The sequence below is a fragment of the Ammodytes marinus genome, assembly GCF_949987685.1.
Source record: "Ammodytes marinus genome assembly, chromosome: 22".
In the NCBI taxonomy this organism is placed as follows: Eukaryota; Metazoa; Chordata; class Actinopteri; order Uranoscopiformes; family Ammodytidae; genus Ammodytes; species Ammodytes marinus.
The window spans coordinates 8,446,549-8,467,369 of NC_137226.1; the positions used below are offsets into that span (position 1 = coordinate 8,446,549).

The window sequence follows — 20,821 nt, forward strand, 5'->3', positions numbered from 1 at the left end:
ACCAGCCAGCCAGACCTGCATTTCACTGGGAAAAGGGAGACCTCTGGGAATCGGGTTTTTGGTTGGCGCTCTTCCATTAAATGCTCAATGCACACCTTAATGCCAAGCCAGATGGCTGAGATTCCATCACATATACATAATACAGTAGAAACTGTTGAGCTGAGCAGCTCTTTGTCATGTAAATAGGACTCTGTAGTGAACATAGCCTCCAAGTGTGCTGGAGTACAATAATATCCAGTATAGAAAAGCCTCAATTGTCAAGAACATGTAAGAAGTACATTTCAGAGAACATTTATTCCCATTCTGATACTCACACATAGGGTTGTTTGGAGTCTTTGTGTCAATGTAATTGTTGAACTCCATGAGGAACTCAGTGTTGTTAGTGTACTTGTCAGGTAGCTTTAAGTCCTTGCAGTACCCCCTGTGGAAAAAAGAAGTATAGTTGAACAAAAGGTGACATTTGCCTCTATAATGAGTCATAGCAAAACAATTTTTTAAATGTGATGCCAATAAACTACATGCAGCCTGTCTCACCTCGGTGCAATGAAGGTATAGCCATATTCATCAAACTTGTCCGCCAGCAGGCTTTCAGAAACTGGTGAAAGGTATGAAGTATTATGAGTTTTCTTCCCATGCAGGTTAATATCAGACAGGTTCAAATTAAAATACAATAGTCGTTGTATGCCGATAATATGGTACTCCACTGGGACGAGCGTGTAACATCTGTTGAATGTTAAACAGTGCACAGGTAAGAGGGGACTCCCTTACCTAAAACATCACTCTTATGCGTAAGGGCCTAAGTTTGAGATATTAAAGCTTTAGTGCGTAACTTATGTTGCCCCCTTGAGGATTTCTGAGGAATTACAAGAACATTGTCAGCGCATCTACATGAGGTAAGCCTTCGGTGATAGTGCATGGATTTTATAAATTCTTATGCACATCCAGGTTTTTTCATAGTAGTGGAATCAACAACTGAAACATTGCGTGGGCGCTGCTTGAGCCGCTTGCATGAAGAGCTGAGAAGCATGTTCAAAAAGAAAAAGGACCAGAATAGAGTTGGCCAGACGTGCTGGGTAACTGATCGACATGGCACCAAGAACCCGAGCACAGATATCAAAGTGGAAAGGAAAAAAAAAATACTTGCCATCTTTCCCTGGAGTGGAAAAAATTCCCATCAGAGAGAAAGTGAACGAACGAGAGAATCATCCCCCAGGGAGGAGAAGACGAGAGGGAAAAGAAAGGGGGAGGGGGAGGGGGTTGGGGAGAGACAGGGTAAAACCACAGGGGTCAAAAGGTGACAATATTTTATTCACAGATCCAAGTCCTGAATAGAAATATTGCATTCCAAATAAAAAAGCTTTAGGCCTTTGGATGTAAATGGAGATAGAACTGATGGTGAAACACAAAGAGAGCTTTAAGAAGTGTGGTCAGTTTTTACGGTTTTGTGTTTTTAGCATTAGTATTAGCATTCCTTTGGTGATACAGTATATCTTTGGGATATCTGCACTTCGGCGGTGTACTTTGCATTACAATGCTGCACATTGGGAAGGAACTGTGGAATATTAACCACAGCTCATAACCTGAACGTTCCTTTGACATTCTCCAAAGCATGTCATGTTGACAGTTAATTATACTGTACAGCTTAATTTCGCATGACGACATAGGCTACTCCTTGTCCCTCCTTGGTGGTCGTGATTGGGAAATAATTGCGCCCATGTGCTGCTGCTTTGATATGCGGCAACTGCTTACTAATCCAACAAAATATCTAGTAATGATGGATAGCAGCGAGATTTGGGGCAGTGACGCCGGTTTATATTTTCTGCAATCTCGCACGGCTTTTTACGCTGACGATGACATTCCTGTCAGCTTGGCTGTGAATAACTGAAGCAGTGCAATATCTAAAGGCATGCAGGCTACAACCTTTTCCAAAAATGTGAATGGATTTCATCATTCATCAATCTCACATATAGAAAACATGCAAGACGGGAACCCGTATTGACTTAACAAATGCATGACAAATAGATGTGGGAATTGGGACATGATGTGTTGTGAAGTGAACATGGAGTGAAAATTGACATTTATATTCCCCGTCTGAGAAATGATTTAACAGACATTGTGGGCTTCAGTTACAGTGAGACCGCTGCAGGGCTTAGAGATGGGCTGCCTGTGTAGACCTTTCGTTTTAATGACCACAGACAAGACAACATTGATGACGCAGCACACAGTAGGACAAACAGAAGAGATGAAGCTTGCTTTGGTGAGGGGGAGTATGTCTTTCATTAGGAGTTACTTAACAAGGTTGTAAAACCCAAAGTGAGTCAAAAAAAAAAAAAAGTAAAGAAAACACAGACTCATGTTTTTCGGCACAGAGTCAGAGCTTTCCCCCTTTATGGGTTCACCTTTAAGTAATGCAAACATCCTGTCCTCTGTTCTTCCTGCTAAGGTGGGTTAATGCCAAAACCACATCTAAGGGACGTAGGAACAGGTGGGGGGTTAAATACATAAATGCGCATGCACACACACACACACCATCTGCGACACACGAGTGAGTGAGTGGGCGCGCGTTGCATGCGAATCGGTGCTTCTGAGATCCGAGGACAGCCTGATTCAGTGTTGAATTGTCATTATTAATCAGAAACCGCCAAATGAAGAAAAACAGATAATGAAAACAGAATGCTTCCGTGGTCGTGAGAATGCAACACAACATTGATTAAAACAAGTTAGAAAGTGATGTAACATCCAAAGTCTGCAGGCAGTGTGAGAGAGAGAGGTTATGATGTAAATGCACAGGGGGAGAATACTTGCCCAAAAACGCTGCAGGGGGGTCCAACACACCAGGAATGGTCAAGAGTTGAGGAGGGCAGGAGAACAGGGGGAGGGAGGGAGGAGGATGGTGAGAGGAAAGAGGGAATTGGAAAAGAGAATAGCAAAGGAAAAAAGGGCCAACAGGGTTATGCAATATTTTATTCAAATGGACATTGAATAAGAATATTGTATACAAAAGTACAAAACCTCTTAAGAGCTAAATTGAGTTACAGCTGGATGATACAAAGAAAGATATCATGTATTGTATGAGAGTGTGTTTTTTGTGTGTGGTTTATGTGAATTAATTATGTTGGGGTAACAAAAAATGTCTTCATACTGGAACATTCTGGGGGACTTCCCTAGCCATTTAGGGACAACAACTGTATTTATTAGATAATTCATTGAACTTTAGGGTCAGGTTTTAGGTTACATTTAGAGTTGGATAGGAGGAGAGGGTTTTGGTTTTGCAGTTGTTGTGGCTACAGTTATAGTGAGGGTTAGGGTTAGTCATTCTTAAGTGACAAAAACAGTTGCGCAAGTGTGCACTCGCTTTTTAAATCAAATAAACTAAATTACAATTTAATGGGTGTGAATTACATTAATTTTAGACTCTTATATTAAAGATTTACTTGCGCAACCTTGCATTTTGTCAGCAATATATTGTTATATTGATAAGTTATTTACTCTGTCACGGATAAGTCAAGCTCTTAGGGTCAGCTGCAAAACAACAACAAGTTAAGAAATGTGACAAATGTATTTCATCTTATCAACACAAAATTAAATGTTTGTGTTTTGTTCATCCTCTGGTCTCAACTTTGGATAAAGTTGCTCATTCATTAAGATGCCAAGCCAAAACTTTACATCTTAAACAATCGAGTAGCCTGTAAAAAGACCAGGGAGAGTTTTTAAACCGTCATGTTAAACCATAACTTTGGTTGTCTACACTTGTGAGCTGTACATCACATAATTCATTTCAGCAAGACAGACCGGCAGACGGCTCCATCATAACTGCAGTGAACACGCACACACACACACACACACACACACACACACACACACACACACACACACACACACACACACACACACACACACACACACACACACTATAAAACTCGCCTTTAAGTAACTATATGAGTCAATTACATATTTTACTAGTGGGAACCAACAGGGACTGAAAGAGACATGAGATGACAACGCGTCACATGTGTGTGAATCATGGGGACACTGGAGCCACTCGCCCCGCTGTCTAGCAACAAAAAACTTTGAACATCACCACAACTGAGGACGCTTGTTGCTACGGCAATACAAGAGGCGAGGGCATGCAGGGGGCCGTGTAAGTGTATATGGGTGTGTATGTGCACCAGCACTGGAAGTGACGGATAGAAACCATACGCTGAACATGGACTATTTTCTCAGCCTTACACATGGAGAGCAATAATGTCACTGGAGAACATAACTGGGCACTTTTCAACAACAACATGTGTCATGTGACATACTGTCGGTGTAAATGAAAAGTTAATGTTACAGAGTGGGAAAAAAACTAAGAATGGCACAGGAGATTGAAGAGATTTAGACGGCACTTACATTTTGCCTGGGTGATTGTGTCGCCGATTGTGGCCCGCATGTAATGCATACTGTAGTCAGGAAGGACCAGGGCCAGGCTGAGAGAGGAAACATGCACACAGAAAAATATCTCACACCAAAATATATCAACAGTGTATGAACTGCTGCATGCCACTTTTTAAAGACTGTGTTGTAATTATTTGAGATTTTTTCCAAGGTTTTTTTTTGAATCCATATTTTTGTTGAATTGCATTGTCGAAACAACTAACCATTGAATTCTCTGAGACAAGTACTGCATACAAACAATCTCGCTCCATTGACAGATTCATATGAAAAACCATAACAGAACACGTTGGAATTGTTCCCCTTTTGTTTAAATTTTTTTTTTTTAAAAATCTAACTGAAAACCACCAGCCGGCCTTGCTCCCAATGAGAACACATGGTTTCATGCAATTATGGCGATGATTCTGCACAAACTGTGTCAGGTCAAAGCATCTGGAGTTTCTCGGTTTCTGGACTGAGGTTCGGTTAAAAAAAGAAAGAGAAAAAAACCTTAACACAATTAATCACTTCATGAGATGTACTTACAGTTTTTTTTCGATCGCTAAACCACAGTGGGCACAACTGGAGCGACATGTGCAAAACTCTAACAACACTATGCATAGCGGCAGTTAATTTGGACCAAACTGTAGCTCGTTTTTCATTGCTTAAACACAATTTTCAAAACTCTACACACTTATCTCATGGCTTAACCACAGCCTGCACAACACTGTGGATTTCTAGCACTTTGTTCAAATGCTTACACACTGCTGCCACAACTGTTAACCACACATTCCAAACGGACTGGATTTCAGCCTAGTGCATTTCAAACACTGCGGATTACAATTTCAACTGAAACACTACAAGGTGTCTTGTTTTAGACTTGTTAGTGAACATACAGCATAGAGGGAATTTTTTTTGGGAAATGGAGGAAGACTTAGAACTGTAATTGCTGATGAAATACAGTCAGGGCTACACTGATAGACCCTGTTGTGTATCCTGGTCTCATTGAGAGAGGCAGGGTTAAGAGTGCAAGCAAATCTGCAAAGATCTAAAGTTGCATCTGTAATACAAATTTTCCAGCAAACAAACAGGTGAGAGTTGCATCCTTACAGTAAATGACAATATTACAGGAATTGATTTCTGTATTACAATTATAGAATATTTATACATATAAAAACTTAATTTGGAAATGTTATCAATAAAATATAAAATAAAAAGATGTATCTATTGAAGCAAACTTCTGATTTCCATTTATTTTTGTTTACCTAAATAAACTGGTATGTTATAAAATAAACATTTTCATGTGAAAGAATTTCCTTCTTTCCTAAAAGAAAATATTACGTAATTTTTGTGGAGTAACTCAAATTATTCAAACTGTAAAGATTAAAAGTTTGTCATTTGTGTATTGGGGTTTGATGCTAGTGTTTATACTTTGAGCGTGTTCTGAGTGACAGTGTGTTTTATCTCAATGAGGCTGGTTCATAGTGTTTGCTGCACCGAGCCTGTTTTGCAGGTGAAGTGAACTGTTCAGCTCCAGTGACTGTTGGTAGTGCAGACTGTAGTTAGAGTTTTGCAAATTCAGCTCCAGTTGTGCACATTGTGGGTTAGCAATCGAAAAAAAACTGTAACATATTATATTTACCTGTAATCCGACCCCTTCACTGGTGCAAAGGTGTACGTCCTCTGACCTTCGTCAATGTAGCGCTTTGAGGGGGCAACAGTTTGGTCAGTACAAGTTACAACTTTCCAAACAAATGTGTTTAGAACAGAACCGTCATGGACACCAGCCTTATCCTGTCAATGCAAATTTACCTCATCTTGGGATTTCACCAATGTAGATATCGATTCCGCTCCTGTCAGACCGTCAATCATACTTTTCCTTATCTGTTGGCCAAGTAGTTAAGCAAATAAATAATTGATTCAAAAAATATAAATAAAAGATTATTCAGAGATAACCATGCTATTGATTATTGCTAAAGATCATGGAATAATATTTTTTTTTCCAAACCTGCTCTTTAATGTCACTCTCCAGCTCTGCATCCAGAAAGTCCAGTGTCACCGGTTCATGAAACTTGGCGGTCTAGACAGAAATGCAGATAATTTGGTCTGTGGTACATGTTGTAATTTACAATTTGTGGACTGGAATTGAGCAGTAAACATCAGTTGTTGATGTTCTGTTCCCAAAAACACATCCCGATACTTCCATGTTTGTATCCCTAAACACGGAAACTAATTATGGAATCATTTATCTGTTAACACTCAACGTTTGATTGCTGTAATCATCCGTGACACATGTGTGTGCCTGAATAGCGCACATCTCTCTAAGGGCCACCAGAGACATCTTGCCTTGTTTGAAAACATTTTTAGAATAAGAGTTGAAAAGTCAGCCAGATGAAACAAACAAAAGTCAGCGTTAGTTAGTATTTTCACGCTAACGTTGTATCTGCTGAGTAGCTGCTGCGCTGTGTCCGGCTAATGTCAAAATCAGCTGCTGAGCAGGACAACAGAGATCTGGAATCTGTCTGCCAAAGGAGATTTGGTAACATGTAGCAGTGGGTTATGAGACTCACTCATAAGTCACAGGGATTCATTTGGAATATTTCTTCATTCTCAGTCTTCAAAGCCTGTCGACAACCAGGAATGTCGTGTGTTTTCTTGCCAGATTGACCAATATTAATGAGCAACTGATGGCATTTTTAAGCAAAGCAACTGGATATTTGGAGCAACTACCATTTCGATAATGACATTACCAAATGACAGGACTGTCCCTAGAAAAAGAAAAATCTGTTGGTTGCTCTTGAATTATGGTTAAGTGATTTTGGCCTACCAGTGGTTGGAGGTTCGGGTGGAGCAGCACGTAGCCATTTGGATCGATGGCAAAGTAGTAGCCGTTCGGCCCAAACTATAGGACAAATGAAATATCTGTTAAAGAAAGGAAGGAGGGACCTATGTACCGACATATGAATTTTATGAATATCAATCTACTGGGTTTGTGGATGTGTTTATCCATGTGGCGTGTGCTCTTACAGTAAAGCGAGGGGTCATTCTCTTGATATCTTCCAGGGAGACATCAATGGCCATCACGCCCAGGATGAGCTGGGTTTGAGATTTCTAAAAGAGAAAAAAGCAACAAAAAAAACACAGAGAAGGAAAAAGGTCAGCGGTAGAAAGAGTCCCGTCTTGAACTCTTGTCTTTTGCGAGGCCTTGTTGTTCTTTCTAGATGAGTCAGGTCCCTCTGTGCATTCTGAATGGTTTCGAGGAAATGGGGTGCAATAGAAATCTGGACAGTCCCCTCCCAGTTCCCAAAAGCTTTACATGCCGCCATAAGTCACTGACTACTAGACATATTTTCCAGCCCTTTGTTTTCAGCCATAGAGGAGGGAACCATGGAGTCCTTGGAGGTCTACATGTAAACTCATCTTGAAGCTCTTAGCTACCGGACGGGTTTGTCTCTCTCTCTGATCTGAAGGTTTGATCTCTTTTCTGATATTTGCTTTATGACATCCCAGATTCTCTTTCCTGTGGAGGCACTCGGTGGAGCGTGTGCATGTGTGTGTGTGTGTGTGTGTGTGTGTGTGTGTGTGTGTGTGTGTGTGTGTTAGGGGAAGGGGGGGGGGACCTCAGTGTCACCAAAGGATATAAGGGAGAGCCACAAGAAAGAGGAGGATGAAAGTAAAAGGATGAGAAGATTATTGAGAGCATTAATGTTGTGTGTTTATTTTATTTCTTTCTTTAGTCTGGCATTAGGGAGTGTCACGTTTACCACAGACTTAAATTCTCCCACGGGACCCTTGTGTCAGGCGTACAGTAAATTTAGGTTAAACGTAAACAAGATGGATGCGAAAGAAAGGATGACACAATGAGTCCAGAAACAATCTGGGAATAAGCACAATAATAATCAACTAATTGTAGGAATTAAGAGATCTACATAGAATGAGTAAGAAGAGCATGCCAAAGAAGATTTTTTTTGTCTACCTTTGACTTATGACCTGTGTGGGTCTTGTTGAAGACGGGCAGTGTTCCAGTAATCACCAGGCCAAGCTCCTGGAAGATGTAAAGATACAACATGTTGAATATACATTAGCTTTTTTTTTTTTTTTTTTCTCTCTCTCTTCAACATCTGGGTTTTTTTCAGGGGTGTTCTCCCTTACCCAAGCTGAGGGGGTCTAACGAAAGAGGGTGTCCTATACTGTACATATTGTAAAGCCCCCAGACGCAAATAGTTATTTGTGAGCTAAATACATATATAATGTTGACTTGTCTTGACTTGTATGAAGGGAAATCCGTCACGTCAAAACAATTGTGTGCATAGCATACATTCACAGAGCACTTCATGGTGTGTTCCAATGTTCCGATTATCTGGTCAAATGAATCATCCAACAGCTGTTAAACATTGACACCATACAGGTCTCAGGAAAAAAAACAACAGCTCCAATTGAAAAATATTTAGAAAATAAGAGGTTGTTTCCCATAAGAAAAGGCAGAGACATTTCTGGTGACTGGGAGGGGTCAATACAGTCACACAGAGTATCTTATCAGTAAAGAATGATAATATCCAAACCATTTGGCTCCGTTTACCAGACAAGACTGCTTTCTTATCTACACTGTCGCCACAAAGATAATCTCGTTTCGGAGCTTAAGCGCCACAAAATAAACTGATTGATGCGTTTATTTTTTAGAAAATGAAGTTTCATCTATCCTTTTCAAAAAAACACTGCTGGAGCAGAGTTGAAGCCAAGGTTTAGATGACAAAACAGTCAATGTCTTTCTGAAATTCTTTATCAGACAGAAAACAGATACCTTGTCATTTCTCGCAGAGCTCTCTACATAACGTTGTGTGTGTGTGTGTGTGTGTGTGTATGTGTGTGTGTGTGATGTGCTGCTCGTTACATACCAGTGCGTCCAGGTATACGTTGGTCCACTGAACCTGCTTGGCCCTTCTGTCAGCCTTAACCAGGGGCCTGCCCAAAACATCCAGGTACTCCTATAGGAGAAAAGAATTATTGAATGAATTCAATTTTAATTTGCAACGTGCACATGAGTCAGTCCACCACAAGAGGGCACAATACACATCTGGTTATGTCTAGGCCAGAGTGAAACACTGGTAAAAGAAGCAAAAAATTAATGGATAAACAAGCACATCCAGGGCAGTGTAAGAGCTTACCTGAGTGTTGAGCCTGATGGCCCCTATAGATGGGATCTCATAGAAGTACCCTGAGACAAAGATATAAGTTGATTGTAATATCCTTTGTGGAAACCGTAGCTTTAAATTGAAAAGTGTTAAGAGTGTCAAGGACAAAAAATCTAACAGCTCAAATAACTCGATAAGTGGAGCTCTTTTTATATAATAAGCAAAACACCATATCTATTTCGATCTGTTGACCCTCATGGTGTCTGAAAGTGTGTTTACAAACTACTGATACTTATTATTACTAACTGAATGTTTTTACTTGCTGTCAACAATGTATTAAGGTAATAAGGTTTGCTTTATATTTGAAGCACATTTGACCTTTTCAAGTATTTCTTATAATTCAGTCATCAAACTACAGAAACAAATCAAAAATATACACGATGAGTTCATTGTCATTTGGACAATGCAACGTGGTACCTTTATTCTTGCAAGCCATCCACTGTATGGGTCCTTTGTCGTAGTTGTGTTTGCCTACTGAAAATGTAAAAATGCGCACCTGTGAGGAGACAAAAAGGGATGTAAAAAAAAAATTAAAAATCTGAACATGTAATGAAGCAAAGACTCTCTGTTCTTGTCTGTACAGCTTGCGTTCACAGTCGTACCGCTTGATTAGGGTTGTATTTCTGAAAGATCTCCTCTGCCCTCTCTTCTCCTCCGTCAGTGAAGAGCATGATGATTTTATTGCAGTTGGCCCTCGACACATTCACCTTGAAGATAGAAAGGAAACATTTTCTATTGTATTTCAATAACCATTGAACCTAAGAAAGTGAAATGCAACATAGCTATAGTGCAACCGATCCAAGAACCTGCAATGTCCCAAACGGCCATAGGAGGTCGACACACACTCAGTCTTCATCAGAAGAACACCACTGGGACTTACTTGTCAAAAGTGTCCTGCGTTCCATCATTTCATTATTTTCATAATTGAATGAAAATGACAAATTGAATGAACATAAATGACATCAGCGGAGTTCACAAGGGTTTTTCTAATCAAGGATCTGGGTCTGTCTTAAAATGTTTTGGAGGGACATTGTTTGATAAATCATTCAGACAAAACAAAACAGATTGACAGCGGCGTCTCATACCCCCATCCAAGAAACCAGACATAGAACACACACACACACACACACACACACAAAAACACACACGCACCCTTCTGTAAGCAAAACACGGACACGCTTTACCTGCGAGAGTTGCTCAAAGGCCAGCTCGAAGCCGCCTCTGTAGTTGGTGATGCCCTTGGCGGTGATGTTTTGCACGGCTTCTTTCAGCCGCCTCTTGTTGCGCGTGTTGGCCTGCACCAGGTTCTGGAAGCACGCGGCGCACGTGGCCTTGTCATTGAACTGGAGGGTAAAAGAGAGGGCAGGAGGGATGACGGGAAAGTGGAGGGAAGACGCTTGCACATATTTTTCTGGTAAATATGTGGCCTGTTGTTTTCCCCTCGGTTACGGAGTCATGCAGTGTCCCTTAAACACACAGGAAGGACTTCAAAATAAATCACTTTACAGAGAGATTCAATTGATTCCATTTGCAATTTTATTCTTTTCTTTTATTAAATAATTGCCGACAGATGTTATAAAGTAAAATAAATCTACTTTGATAACACTTCTTGGCTTTGCTGTGGCAGACAATTTGTCATGCGTGAAATGAAATCAGTTTTGATAAAAATGTACACGGACCGGAGGGAACTATAGGAGCAGAAGGAAGGATTGGCAGGAGAGCAGGTAGGGGTGTGTGAACATCAGGAGGTAAAAAAAAAGAAAAAAAGAAAAAGCTTTATTATGGAGGGATTACTGCACAAAGAGAAACTACCGTTACTGATTAAAATACATTCACATGGTTCTATATGTAAAAGGCTTTCAAATTAATATCAGTGAATAGTTAATGTGGAAGAGCAGATGGAACTCTATTAATTCATGCACACTAACAAATATATTCACAACCCCCCCACCCCTCCTCCCCCCCCCCCCCCCCTCCACACACACACACACACACACACACACACACACACACACACACACACACACACACACACACACACACACACTTTGGAGGACTGGGAAATGACTCATTAATACCCAACATCTGTCATGGCCCTGACTGAAATTACGATCATGTTCAAAACGCAAACATAGAGAAAAATGTTTGTGTTTCGACACATTGTCTTCATCAACGTGATGAAGACAATGTGTTGAAACATTGGCGTTCAAAGAAACTGAATGGGGTTTCACTGAGTGTGCAGTACTGTTTCTCAATGTTTGGATCTTGTAGCAAATACTAGCACCTCACAAGACTGGAGTGTTTTTCCCCATTATTTTAATAACACACACACACACACACACACACACACACACACACACACACACACACACACACACACTAACACAAACATCCTCAAACATCTGTCCGCACACAAAGAATGGCCAAACTGAAAAGGCCTGACTGCGGTTACATAAAATATCAGGGGCGTCTCAAAATCTGTCACAAAATAACAAGGAAAGCAAAACAGGAGCAAGAAGTAACATTTCAGAGATCACTGCAACATATGCAAAACACAGAGTGTGCGAAAATTCACAAGACAGAGAGGTACACAAAATCCAGGATCTACAAGCAAGGAACACAATTTAACACAATGTATGTCACCTCTTTGCTATTTTCTCTCACTAGCCGTGGGTGTGTGTTAAAGGATGCCGCAGCTCACACTCACTGTTTCCAACTATTCAACATGTTGGCAGAAGTTTCAGGGCCAATGCTGCCAAGACAATTGTCTTTTAAATAGATGTATGCATGCACACATTCTCGCGCACACACACATTCTCGCGCGCGCACACACACACACACACACACACACACACACACACACACACACACACACACACACACACACACACACACACACACACACACACACACACACACACACACATTTAGTAAAATACTAAAATTGTTTATAACAATGTGGTCCTACATTGGTAGTGCAAACACACATACAGTATATATTCCATCTCAAACTGTACATTGATACACAGTAAATTAAATATGTTCCAAAGAAATGTCCCAATAAGCAACTTTGGCCTCAGTGAGAGGTTCAAGCCAGAAATACATGAAAGAAGTTACAATCACGACAGGGCTGAGACCAGATCCGGTTGTTTTGATTAAACTGTCTTATTCTGAAAGTTTGTAACAATACATGTCCCTTCAAGATGTTTCTAAATGCCTCTGGAAGGTCTGAAAACTGAACAGGATGCAATCAATATACTTATTCCACCACTGCCTGATTTCATTAACTTCAAAAGCCCTTTCACTTAGCTGATTTGAAAGCTCCAAACAGAAACAGAAACAGAAACCACCGCTTTATTAAGGTAAGTGAGAGAAAATGTAATCAATGGCTAATTCTGAAAGCAAACTGAGAAAGTCATTTATGTCACCCCTCCCCCCCCCCCGTTAAGTAAGACAAAACAAAGAGGAGGCAGACAAGGATGAGAAGAATGAGACAGAGGACAGGCAAATGTAGAAGCATCCTGTCCTTAGCAAAAAATGCCAGGCAGACCACTTGTGTTCTGAAGGAATAAAAATAATGTTATTATTATTTATCAAGGTGTACACGTTTGGGATGTGATATTTGGTCTCTTGATGGATCCGAGATAAAATGCAAAGAAATAACCAGAGTGAAAAGAAGAACGGAAAGAAAAAAGACGTATAGGCAAAGAGAAATAGTTCAAGTGTTCAGGAGATATGCGTACTTGCTTTTTTTGGTTTAGCATTATATTTAACAAACAGAGGTAAGAGGCAAAGGTATTTATTTCCAAAGGTCTGAAGGTCTGTATTAAGTAAACTAGGTGAGAAAAGACACACAATGCCATATTCGTACCAAGTCCCCCTATTTACCAAGACTTTCAAAAATGTGCTTGAAACTTTTTCACCTTTGTCCAATCGGATAAACACTAGTAGAGGGTGTCTTCTGTTACATTCAATGGGAACAAAAAGGACAATATGGGAGTGGTTAGTTCTCCTAAATTAGTTTCATTGTAGAAATGCTTTTCAGTATGCTGTATTTCCTCAAGATAGCTAACAACATTGCTCACTGAACCAGCTAGTTTTAATTTCCATAAAATATTCTGCATTAGCTGACCAGGCTATTAAGCATGAAATGATGATGGATGAATATTGCCTCTATCCGGCATGTCAGTAAATCCTTTGATGTCTGAGATTCCCAAAGAAATTCAATTTGGCTGGCAGGGGATTTTACATTTTATGGCATTGATTCAAAGTGTGACTCATAAATAGGCTACAGCACACAACCATATTTTAAAGTTATCTTTTCATTGTTTGTTCAAGCTGTGTCATGTGTACGCTTTATTTGGCACACACACACACACACACACACACACACACACACACACACACACACACACACACACACACACACACACTTGGATTCAGCTCAGATGATCTCTCACACACACCTTCTGCATTATCACACATTTACATTTGCACACATATACTGCACATACATGTATAAAAGCAGATACATTGAGTCCGACAACTGAGCACACAACCATGCATGCATCCATGCACATATGCATCCACAATAATGTGCGAAACATTACGTCACTCAAAAGGTCACTGCCATCTTTAGACCAATGAGTCAAACAGCAGGAGTAAAGCCACTCAAACAGCCAAAGAACATAGGCCTATATACATTAACATTCAGCAGTGTGTGTGTGCACCTGGAAATTCAATACATTTACAGAATTTAAAAGACAGGGGTTTGAAAAGAAACAACAAACATAGAAGGTCCTGTTTTGCTACAGTTAATAGTACTCTGCCTAGCCCCCAAAAAAAAGTCACCATCTGGATTTTACTAAGCAAATAGGCAAGAGCCCTTCATTGGTCAAAAACTGTAGTGATTAATTCGCTTAGTTGGCAACTAAGCAGTTATTGAACTCTAACTGATGCAGTGAATAGCTTCTTATTTCTTAAACAACCATGTCAGAAGACGCATGCTATGGTTTTGGAAAAGATGTAACTCTGTTTCAGTATGGAAATTATTGGCCTGCAATCAGGAAAAGATAAAATTACTAAAATACTGTTTAGAACTATCCAATGCATTATTAAAACCTGGATAGATAGTGGTGAACCATCATCTTTGAGGAAGAAATGTGGTCGGGAAAAAATCTGTAATGATCATGATGGTGATAGAACACCTAAAATAAATAAAATATCCACAGTAGAACTCCTGGCTTAGTTTAATAGTGAAAGTAAGAGCATTTCCACATGCACAATGTGTGAATACTCACGTAGACCACGTTGACGTAGTCGTCATCAGAGAGGGTCTCCAGCATCCTGCTGACGGACTGCTTGATGAGTCTGAGGGTAAGACCAGAAACACTGCCGCTCCTGCAGTTTGGAACACATTTTATGGGTGTATTTTAGGATAAAAACTCAATATAGTACAAGACAAAACAGTTTCCACTGGCTTAAGTGGACATCACCACACAGGAATGCATCTCCTGGAAAATGAAACTTAAAGGTTCAATAAGGGGAATTGTCAGTTTAGCTAACTTCCTGTCAGTGACTGTAGTTAGCATTCCCCTCCCTCGTCCCCACGACACATTAATACATAATAATATCTCAGCATTGCCCAGACTATACTCCTTAAATGATATTAGTCCTGCTGCTCTTGCTAATGGGAGATGGAGACCCTGAGCAAATGGGAGCTACAAATACAAATACACCACGTCTAAGTTAAAGAAATGATCTGAACTGCTGCATTGCTCCGGAATCCTCTCTGTACACCCTAGCTCTTTCTCAACTAAAACTCAAAAGGCATAAATCACAGAGATGAAACAACTGGACTGTAAATGAGGAGGTTGCCTAATGCACTGACTGCTTTTTGTTTGTCAGTGTCACACGAGTGATGCCGCGAGAACAGTGCAGCAGCAGCAGCTCCCGGCGGGGTGAGGCCAGTCTAAGAGCTAGCAACAGGGCCTCTTGGCATGCAAAAATAACATCAGACATGATGACTGTAGCAGATGAATCATAGGGGTCGTCACTCACGCATCCACCAGAATCAGCATGTCCTTGGGTGAGGCCGCCCCCTGAATGTACCTGGAGAGTGACAACAGACAGACACCCAGAGGTTGAGGATATATTGAGCACATTAAGGGAAACACATGTGCCAAACGCACATGCAAAGGCAATTATTATGCATTGATACTTTTTATTTAAATTAAGTTCTAAGGAATCTACTCAACACAAGGTCTTTAGCAGGCATGCCATTTTACAGTCTCATCGCTCTTTTCTCTCTTTGAGAAGGTAAAGAAATATGACTTTTTCTATTATTTGCATTCGAAATCAATCACTTCTTTGTATTTCTTCAATTAACTCTCTCCTCCCATTTCAAATTAAAAATGAGAGTGATTTAAGGGCTTGGTATTGCTGATGGGGCTTTTGAGGCTAATGCAATTTAACAACATGCTTAAAGGAGTATTGGTGGCTCCCAGACAGATTTGAATCATTTTAGTAGAGTAGTGAAGCTTTTGTATCGGAACAATTTAAATCGGCAGTGGCTTTACAATCATGATGCTCTGATGTGCTTTGTCTGATGCTCTTATGTATAATCAAATAATATGCAACATACACATACACAGTCATTTTAAATGAATGTTTTGTGTGACAACTACATATGCAGGCTGAAAAAGAGCAGTGTGTCTACCAGTTGACAAACACTAGAAGAATGACTGACAATGAGTTGATTAGGTACACAGAAACAAAACATAACATTGCATTGTTGGAGAATACACTCACCACGGTCGCCTGCGCACATCGTAGAGGTCGATCTTATCATCATGTTTGTTCGCGTTGATCCAAGGGGAGGCTGGGGTTTGGCAGAAGGGAAATAATGCGTACAAATGAAATATGTTTACCTGACATTGAGCTTGGGTTTAAGCTATTAAGTGTGTCAATGATGCAATCCTCTCAAGTCTTACATTTATAGTGTTATAATTACAGTATATGAGAAGGAATAGTTGGGAGATTTTTTCGGAAATATGGTTTCTTTGCTTTCATGTCGAAGAGAAGGCTGACACCTGGCAGACCTTCTATGTGTAAGGAAAAAATAAACTTAAAGCGGGAGTGATTAACTTAGCTTAGCATAAACACTGGGAGCAGGGGGAAGCAGCTAGCCTGTCTCCAAAGTTCAAAGATTTGCCTATATTGAATCGATGAACACATATCTATTAGTCCGATCTGAGTAAACTCGCATGACTTGTGACTTTTGCTATGATGAGGACAGAGCAAGATTAATAATAAGAACATCATGATACATACAGTGACTATATTCATTTTTTTTTTTTAAGTGATTCATGGCTGTCATGTGTGTTTTCAGCCCAAAGTCGCAAAAACAGTCGCGGCTGACCGATGACACACGTGTGAATCTGCTTAAAGCATCACTGACCACAGGAATGTCAGGAGCTTGTCAGAGTAACCCCATTGGCTACTGGGATGCTCACCTGGGAAGTAACGAGCCAATCCTGTGGCAGAGCCAAACACCTGCCAGAGGAGAGAGGGATCTTCTTCTTTGTTTTTCCGGAAAACATCCTCCAAGGCCTCTGTCCAATTTAGCTCATTCAAAATGATGGTAGCTGGAATGCATGCGCACAGACACACAGACACACACACAAAACACACAGATTAAATGAGTCATAGCTGTACGGAATCATGAAAATTGCACAAGCACAAAATGTCAAGGCTTTTCCCCAAAATCATTCTCTCAAAAAGCAATTCTGGAGGAGAAACCATGCCCCAAAGTCTAACACACACACACACACACACACACACACACACACACACACACACCAATATTAAGCAACTGACACGCCAATATTAAGCAACTGACATCGATAGCTGAGAGGAAGCTTCTTCACATATATGAATCTGACGTCAATCTGCGATTTTGGAATATTTCCAATCCTTTTCCTTCTCTCCAAACACATCACAAAGGAGACATTGAGCAAAAAGGCAGAGAGGGGTAAGAGAGGACAAAAGAAAACGATTCAATTTGAATTTCTTTTTTTATGGGGGGGAGAAGGGGTCTTCCAGGTACTCAGGGGAAAAGACATAGAGTAAACGTTTGTTTACCTGCAGGAGCTCTTACTGGCTTAACGCTCAAACAATCTAGTTTGATCGAAAAGGGCATTGCTCTGTCTGGGAGAGTGGGCTGCAAGTCAAAGTGCTGCTGTGAATGACTCATACTTGCATGTGTGTGTGTGTGTGTGTGTGTGTGTGTGTGTGTGTGTGTGTGTGTGTGTGTACCCCCATCTATATGTCTGTGTATTTGTGTAAGAGAAATGAGGTTAAAAGAAACAACAAAGAAAAACATCAAAAAGTACATGACAACTAGAATGGGTGTGATTAGAATGAATCAATGACGACTTGTTGTGAAGCACCTGCGCTCATAACTCAGTCATAGAATTATATGGACTACCTGGCAGATGTTGGGACCAGAAAGAGAAGAATGGCAGGGTCAGAGAGTCAGAGGTCAGATCTTGAATTAGGGCTGCAACAACGAATCAATAAAATCGATTAAAATCGATTACTAAAAGCGTTGGCAACGAATTTGGTCATCGATTCGTTGAGTCGCGCGATTAATAAGTCACGTGTAGGCGCGACACTGTTTACATCCAGCCGCCGACAGGTGTATGCACGCCCACAGCAAGCCTTCAGCACGTGAAGCGGTGCGGGAAAGCTATAGTGTGAGCGGCCACAGCTTGTATTTTGGTCATATCTAACACTGGACTGTAGGCCTATATAAAAGTGTTGTACCTTTGCTGTCTTTGGGTTAACAAAACTCCTTCAACTCAGTATCCGTCTAGTCCAAAAAAACTCTGTCAGCTGCTGCTGCTGCAGACGGTGTGCAGACGGGCTCGGAGTCGGCATCGGCGCATCAACAGTCATTCAAAGCAGCGGCAGTAATCACGCAACCGAACGGTGTAGAAAATCCCGTCAATTAAAAATAGTGATCCAGATTTTAAATCCATGTTAAAATCGGAAGGATATAGAGCTAGTTATCTTAAAAAAAAGTAGCAAACATGTGAAATGTGATGTGTTCAGGCCGGCTCAGTAATATGATTGATGTGTTCAAATGCAACACAAAAAAAAAAATTGAGATTTTGGCGAAAACTTGTTTTCCCAGCAATATAAAATAGATAGTAAAGATGGAATTATGACCTGTTTAATGTCCTATCTTGAGCTATGATCATATCAGCAATTAAAGCAATAAGTTCTATTTCAACAAAATAATAGAAAAGTATCAATAGTGATATCAATAAAGACTTCGTCAATAAATCGTTATCGGTTGACTGGTTTACCATGGACATCCCTTATATACTGTATAAATGTAAATCATACATTGTAAGTTTTTTTTGTGTTATCCCAGTTAAGTTTATTTTTAATTTATCATTTAATATTACTTTTAATAGTTCCGGGACGTTGGAGCAATAACCTGGTGTTTTGACACTTCAGTCTGCACTGTGAATTTTAAAGGTCACATATTATGCTAAATGCACTTTTTAAATGTGAACATATCCATGGGTCCACGGTGTGCCTAGAGACTGCCACTGACTCACTCTCCCCCTTTCTGAAACCCCCACCCCTCCCCCCAATATAGGCCTACTCCAGTCAGAATTTTCCCCTTTTCTGACCTCACAAACTGGAAAGCCAGAAGCTTCCACTGTGCAGCCCACACCCCTATTTCTTATTGGTCCACGGCCCTGACAGACAGAGGGCGAGGCGTATCTGGCTTCGCTTCCGGACAGGGGGCGGGGGCAGCTCAAAGATTGTATATTTACGAGGGGAGCTGCAGCTCTTTTTAAAAAAATAGGCCATTGTGAGATTAGCCGAACATCAGCATAGTACAATAAATTATCTGAAAGTTTTTTTCAGCAAACAATTAAAGAAAAACGTATTAGGGACCACTAAGACCATATAATATGGTGTATAATAGAACCGAAAAGTGTATAATATGGGAGCTTTAAGTAATGTTCAGTTTTTGAATAAAGATGCGGCATTTACAAATTTTAATTTTTTTTATCCGATTCATCGATTAATCGAAAAAATAATCGACCGATTAATCCATTATTAAAATAATCGTTAGTTGCAGCCCTATCTTGAATTATAACTTTTTTAACCTAAGTGTCAAAAGTGATCCAGGTCATTGTTGTCTGTACTTGCATGATTACATTTGCAGGATAGCGCTTCAAAATAGAAACCGTTATGCGCTAAAGAAAGAATCTACAGCCATCTATAAGCCTCAAAAAACTGTTAATAAAGAGATAATCTTTATTAACAGTTTCTTTTCATAATGTTGCTCTGCCCACTGTCCTGTTACGACCCCGGCCTTCCTTTACCAAGGCTCTTGTTTCCACGCTTAGTAGGATAAAGGGAGAGTTTAGGCTAGGCCTTAAATGGCTCCCTATAGTATTGTGGAGGAGAGAGCGTGTCCCAATGATAAGTGGCGACAATTTGTTCAGGCCTGATCTCTCTGCTCCCCCAGGACGGCCCTTAATGGATTAGCTCTGCTGGCTTCCGTGACAACAGTAACAAGACGTCTCAGGGTAACAACAGCCCCCCTCCTCCCCACACACACACACACATTGAACAATGACATAACGAGGTAGGAGCAGATTGAGTATTTCATTTGCCCACCAGCTGCCACCGCAGGAAGTCGATGTAGTGACCATCACACTGGGTGATTTGTGTGTGTGTACATGCTGTGGAGGAGGAGAGACAAAATAAATAACCGAGACAGACAGTGTGTCCTCATTCTCTGCGTCTGTTTTTACGTCTTTTTTTTCCTGTGCTAAATTGACAAACCCATGATAGCCTCCCACAGGAATTTGGATGGAGACACATATATACGCACCTCCAAATGGGGCGGGTCAGGCACCATCGATTAGCCCCTTAGCAACTATATCACATGGGGTGGCAAAGGCAGTGTCCCCTCTAACCCAATGTTTCAGTGTAAACAGATTCATCTCCGTGGCAATTTGTGTCTGTTGCTTGTCACGAGGTCATAGACAAAGTATTACAGCAGCAAGCGACGCAAGGTCTGCTCAGCTCTGTTTGTCAGGCGTGGCATGAGAGTGGAAATTAGGGCGGTTAGGGTGTGTGTGTTTTGTGCGTTAGTCAAAAAATAAGTAAACACAAAAACAGTG

General features: G+C 40.6%; 1 protein-coding gene across 1 annotated transcript in view; it reads right to left on the minus strand.

The window, feature by feature from the left end:
• Positions 1 to 20,821, minus strand: part of LOC307268682 (voltage-dependent calcium channel subunit alpha-2/delta-1-like) — a 92,121-nt gene that overhangs the window by 19,464 nt on the left and 51,836 nt on the right. The window contains exons 7-24 of the mRNA XM_080051414.1: positions 17,120 to 17,251; positions 16,416 to 16,485; positions 15,666 to 15,716; positions 14,906 to 15,005; positions 10,790 to 10,948; positions 10,208 to 10,312; positions 10,023 to 10,101; positions 9,579 to 9,628; positions 9,309 to 9,398; positions 8,390 to 8,458; positions 7,441 to 7,524; positions 7,241 to 7,315; positions 6,422 to 6,493; positions 6,226 to 6,297; positions 6,056 to 6,117; positions 4,393 to 4,469; positions 535 to 595; positions 315 to 421 (exon numbers count right to left, since the gene is read on the minus strand). Of these exons, the coding sequence (XP_079907540.1) occupies positions 315 to 421; positions 535 to 595; positions 4,393 to 4,469; positions 6,056 to 6,117; positions 6,226 to 6,297; positions 6,422 to 6,493; positions 7,241 to 7,315; positions 7,441 to 7,524; positions 8,390 to 8,458; positions 9,309 to 9,398; positions 9,579 to 9,628; positions 10,023 to 10,101; positions 10,208 to 10,312; positions 10,790 to 10,948; positions 14,906 to 15,005; positions 15,666 to 15,716; positions 16,416 to 16,485; positions 17,120 to 17,251 (1,515 nt within the window). The remainder of the gene's footprint in view (positions 1 to 314; positions 422 to 534; positions 596 to 4,392; positions 4,470 to 6,055; positions 6,118 to 6,225; positions 6,298 to 6,421; positions 6,494 to 7,240; positions 7,316 to 7,440; positions 7,525 to 8,389; positions 8,459 to 9,308; positions 9,399 to 9,578; positions 9,629 to 10,022; positions 10,102 to 10,207; positions 10,313 to 10,789; positions 10,949 to 14,905; positions 15,006 to 15,665; positions 15,717 to 16,415; positions 16,486 to 17,119; positions 17,252 to 20,821) is intronic.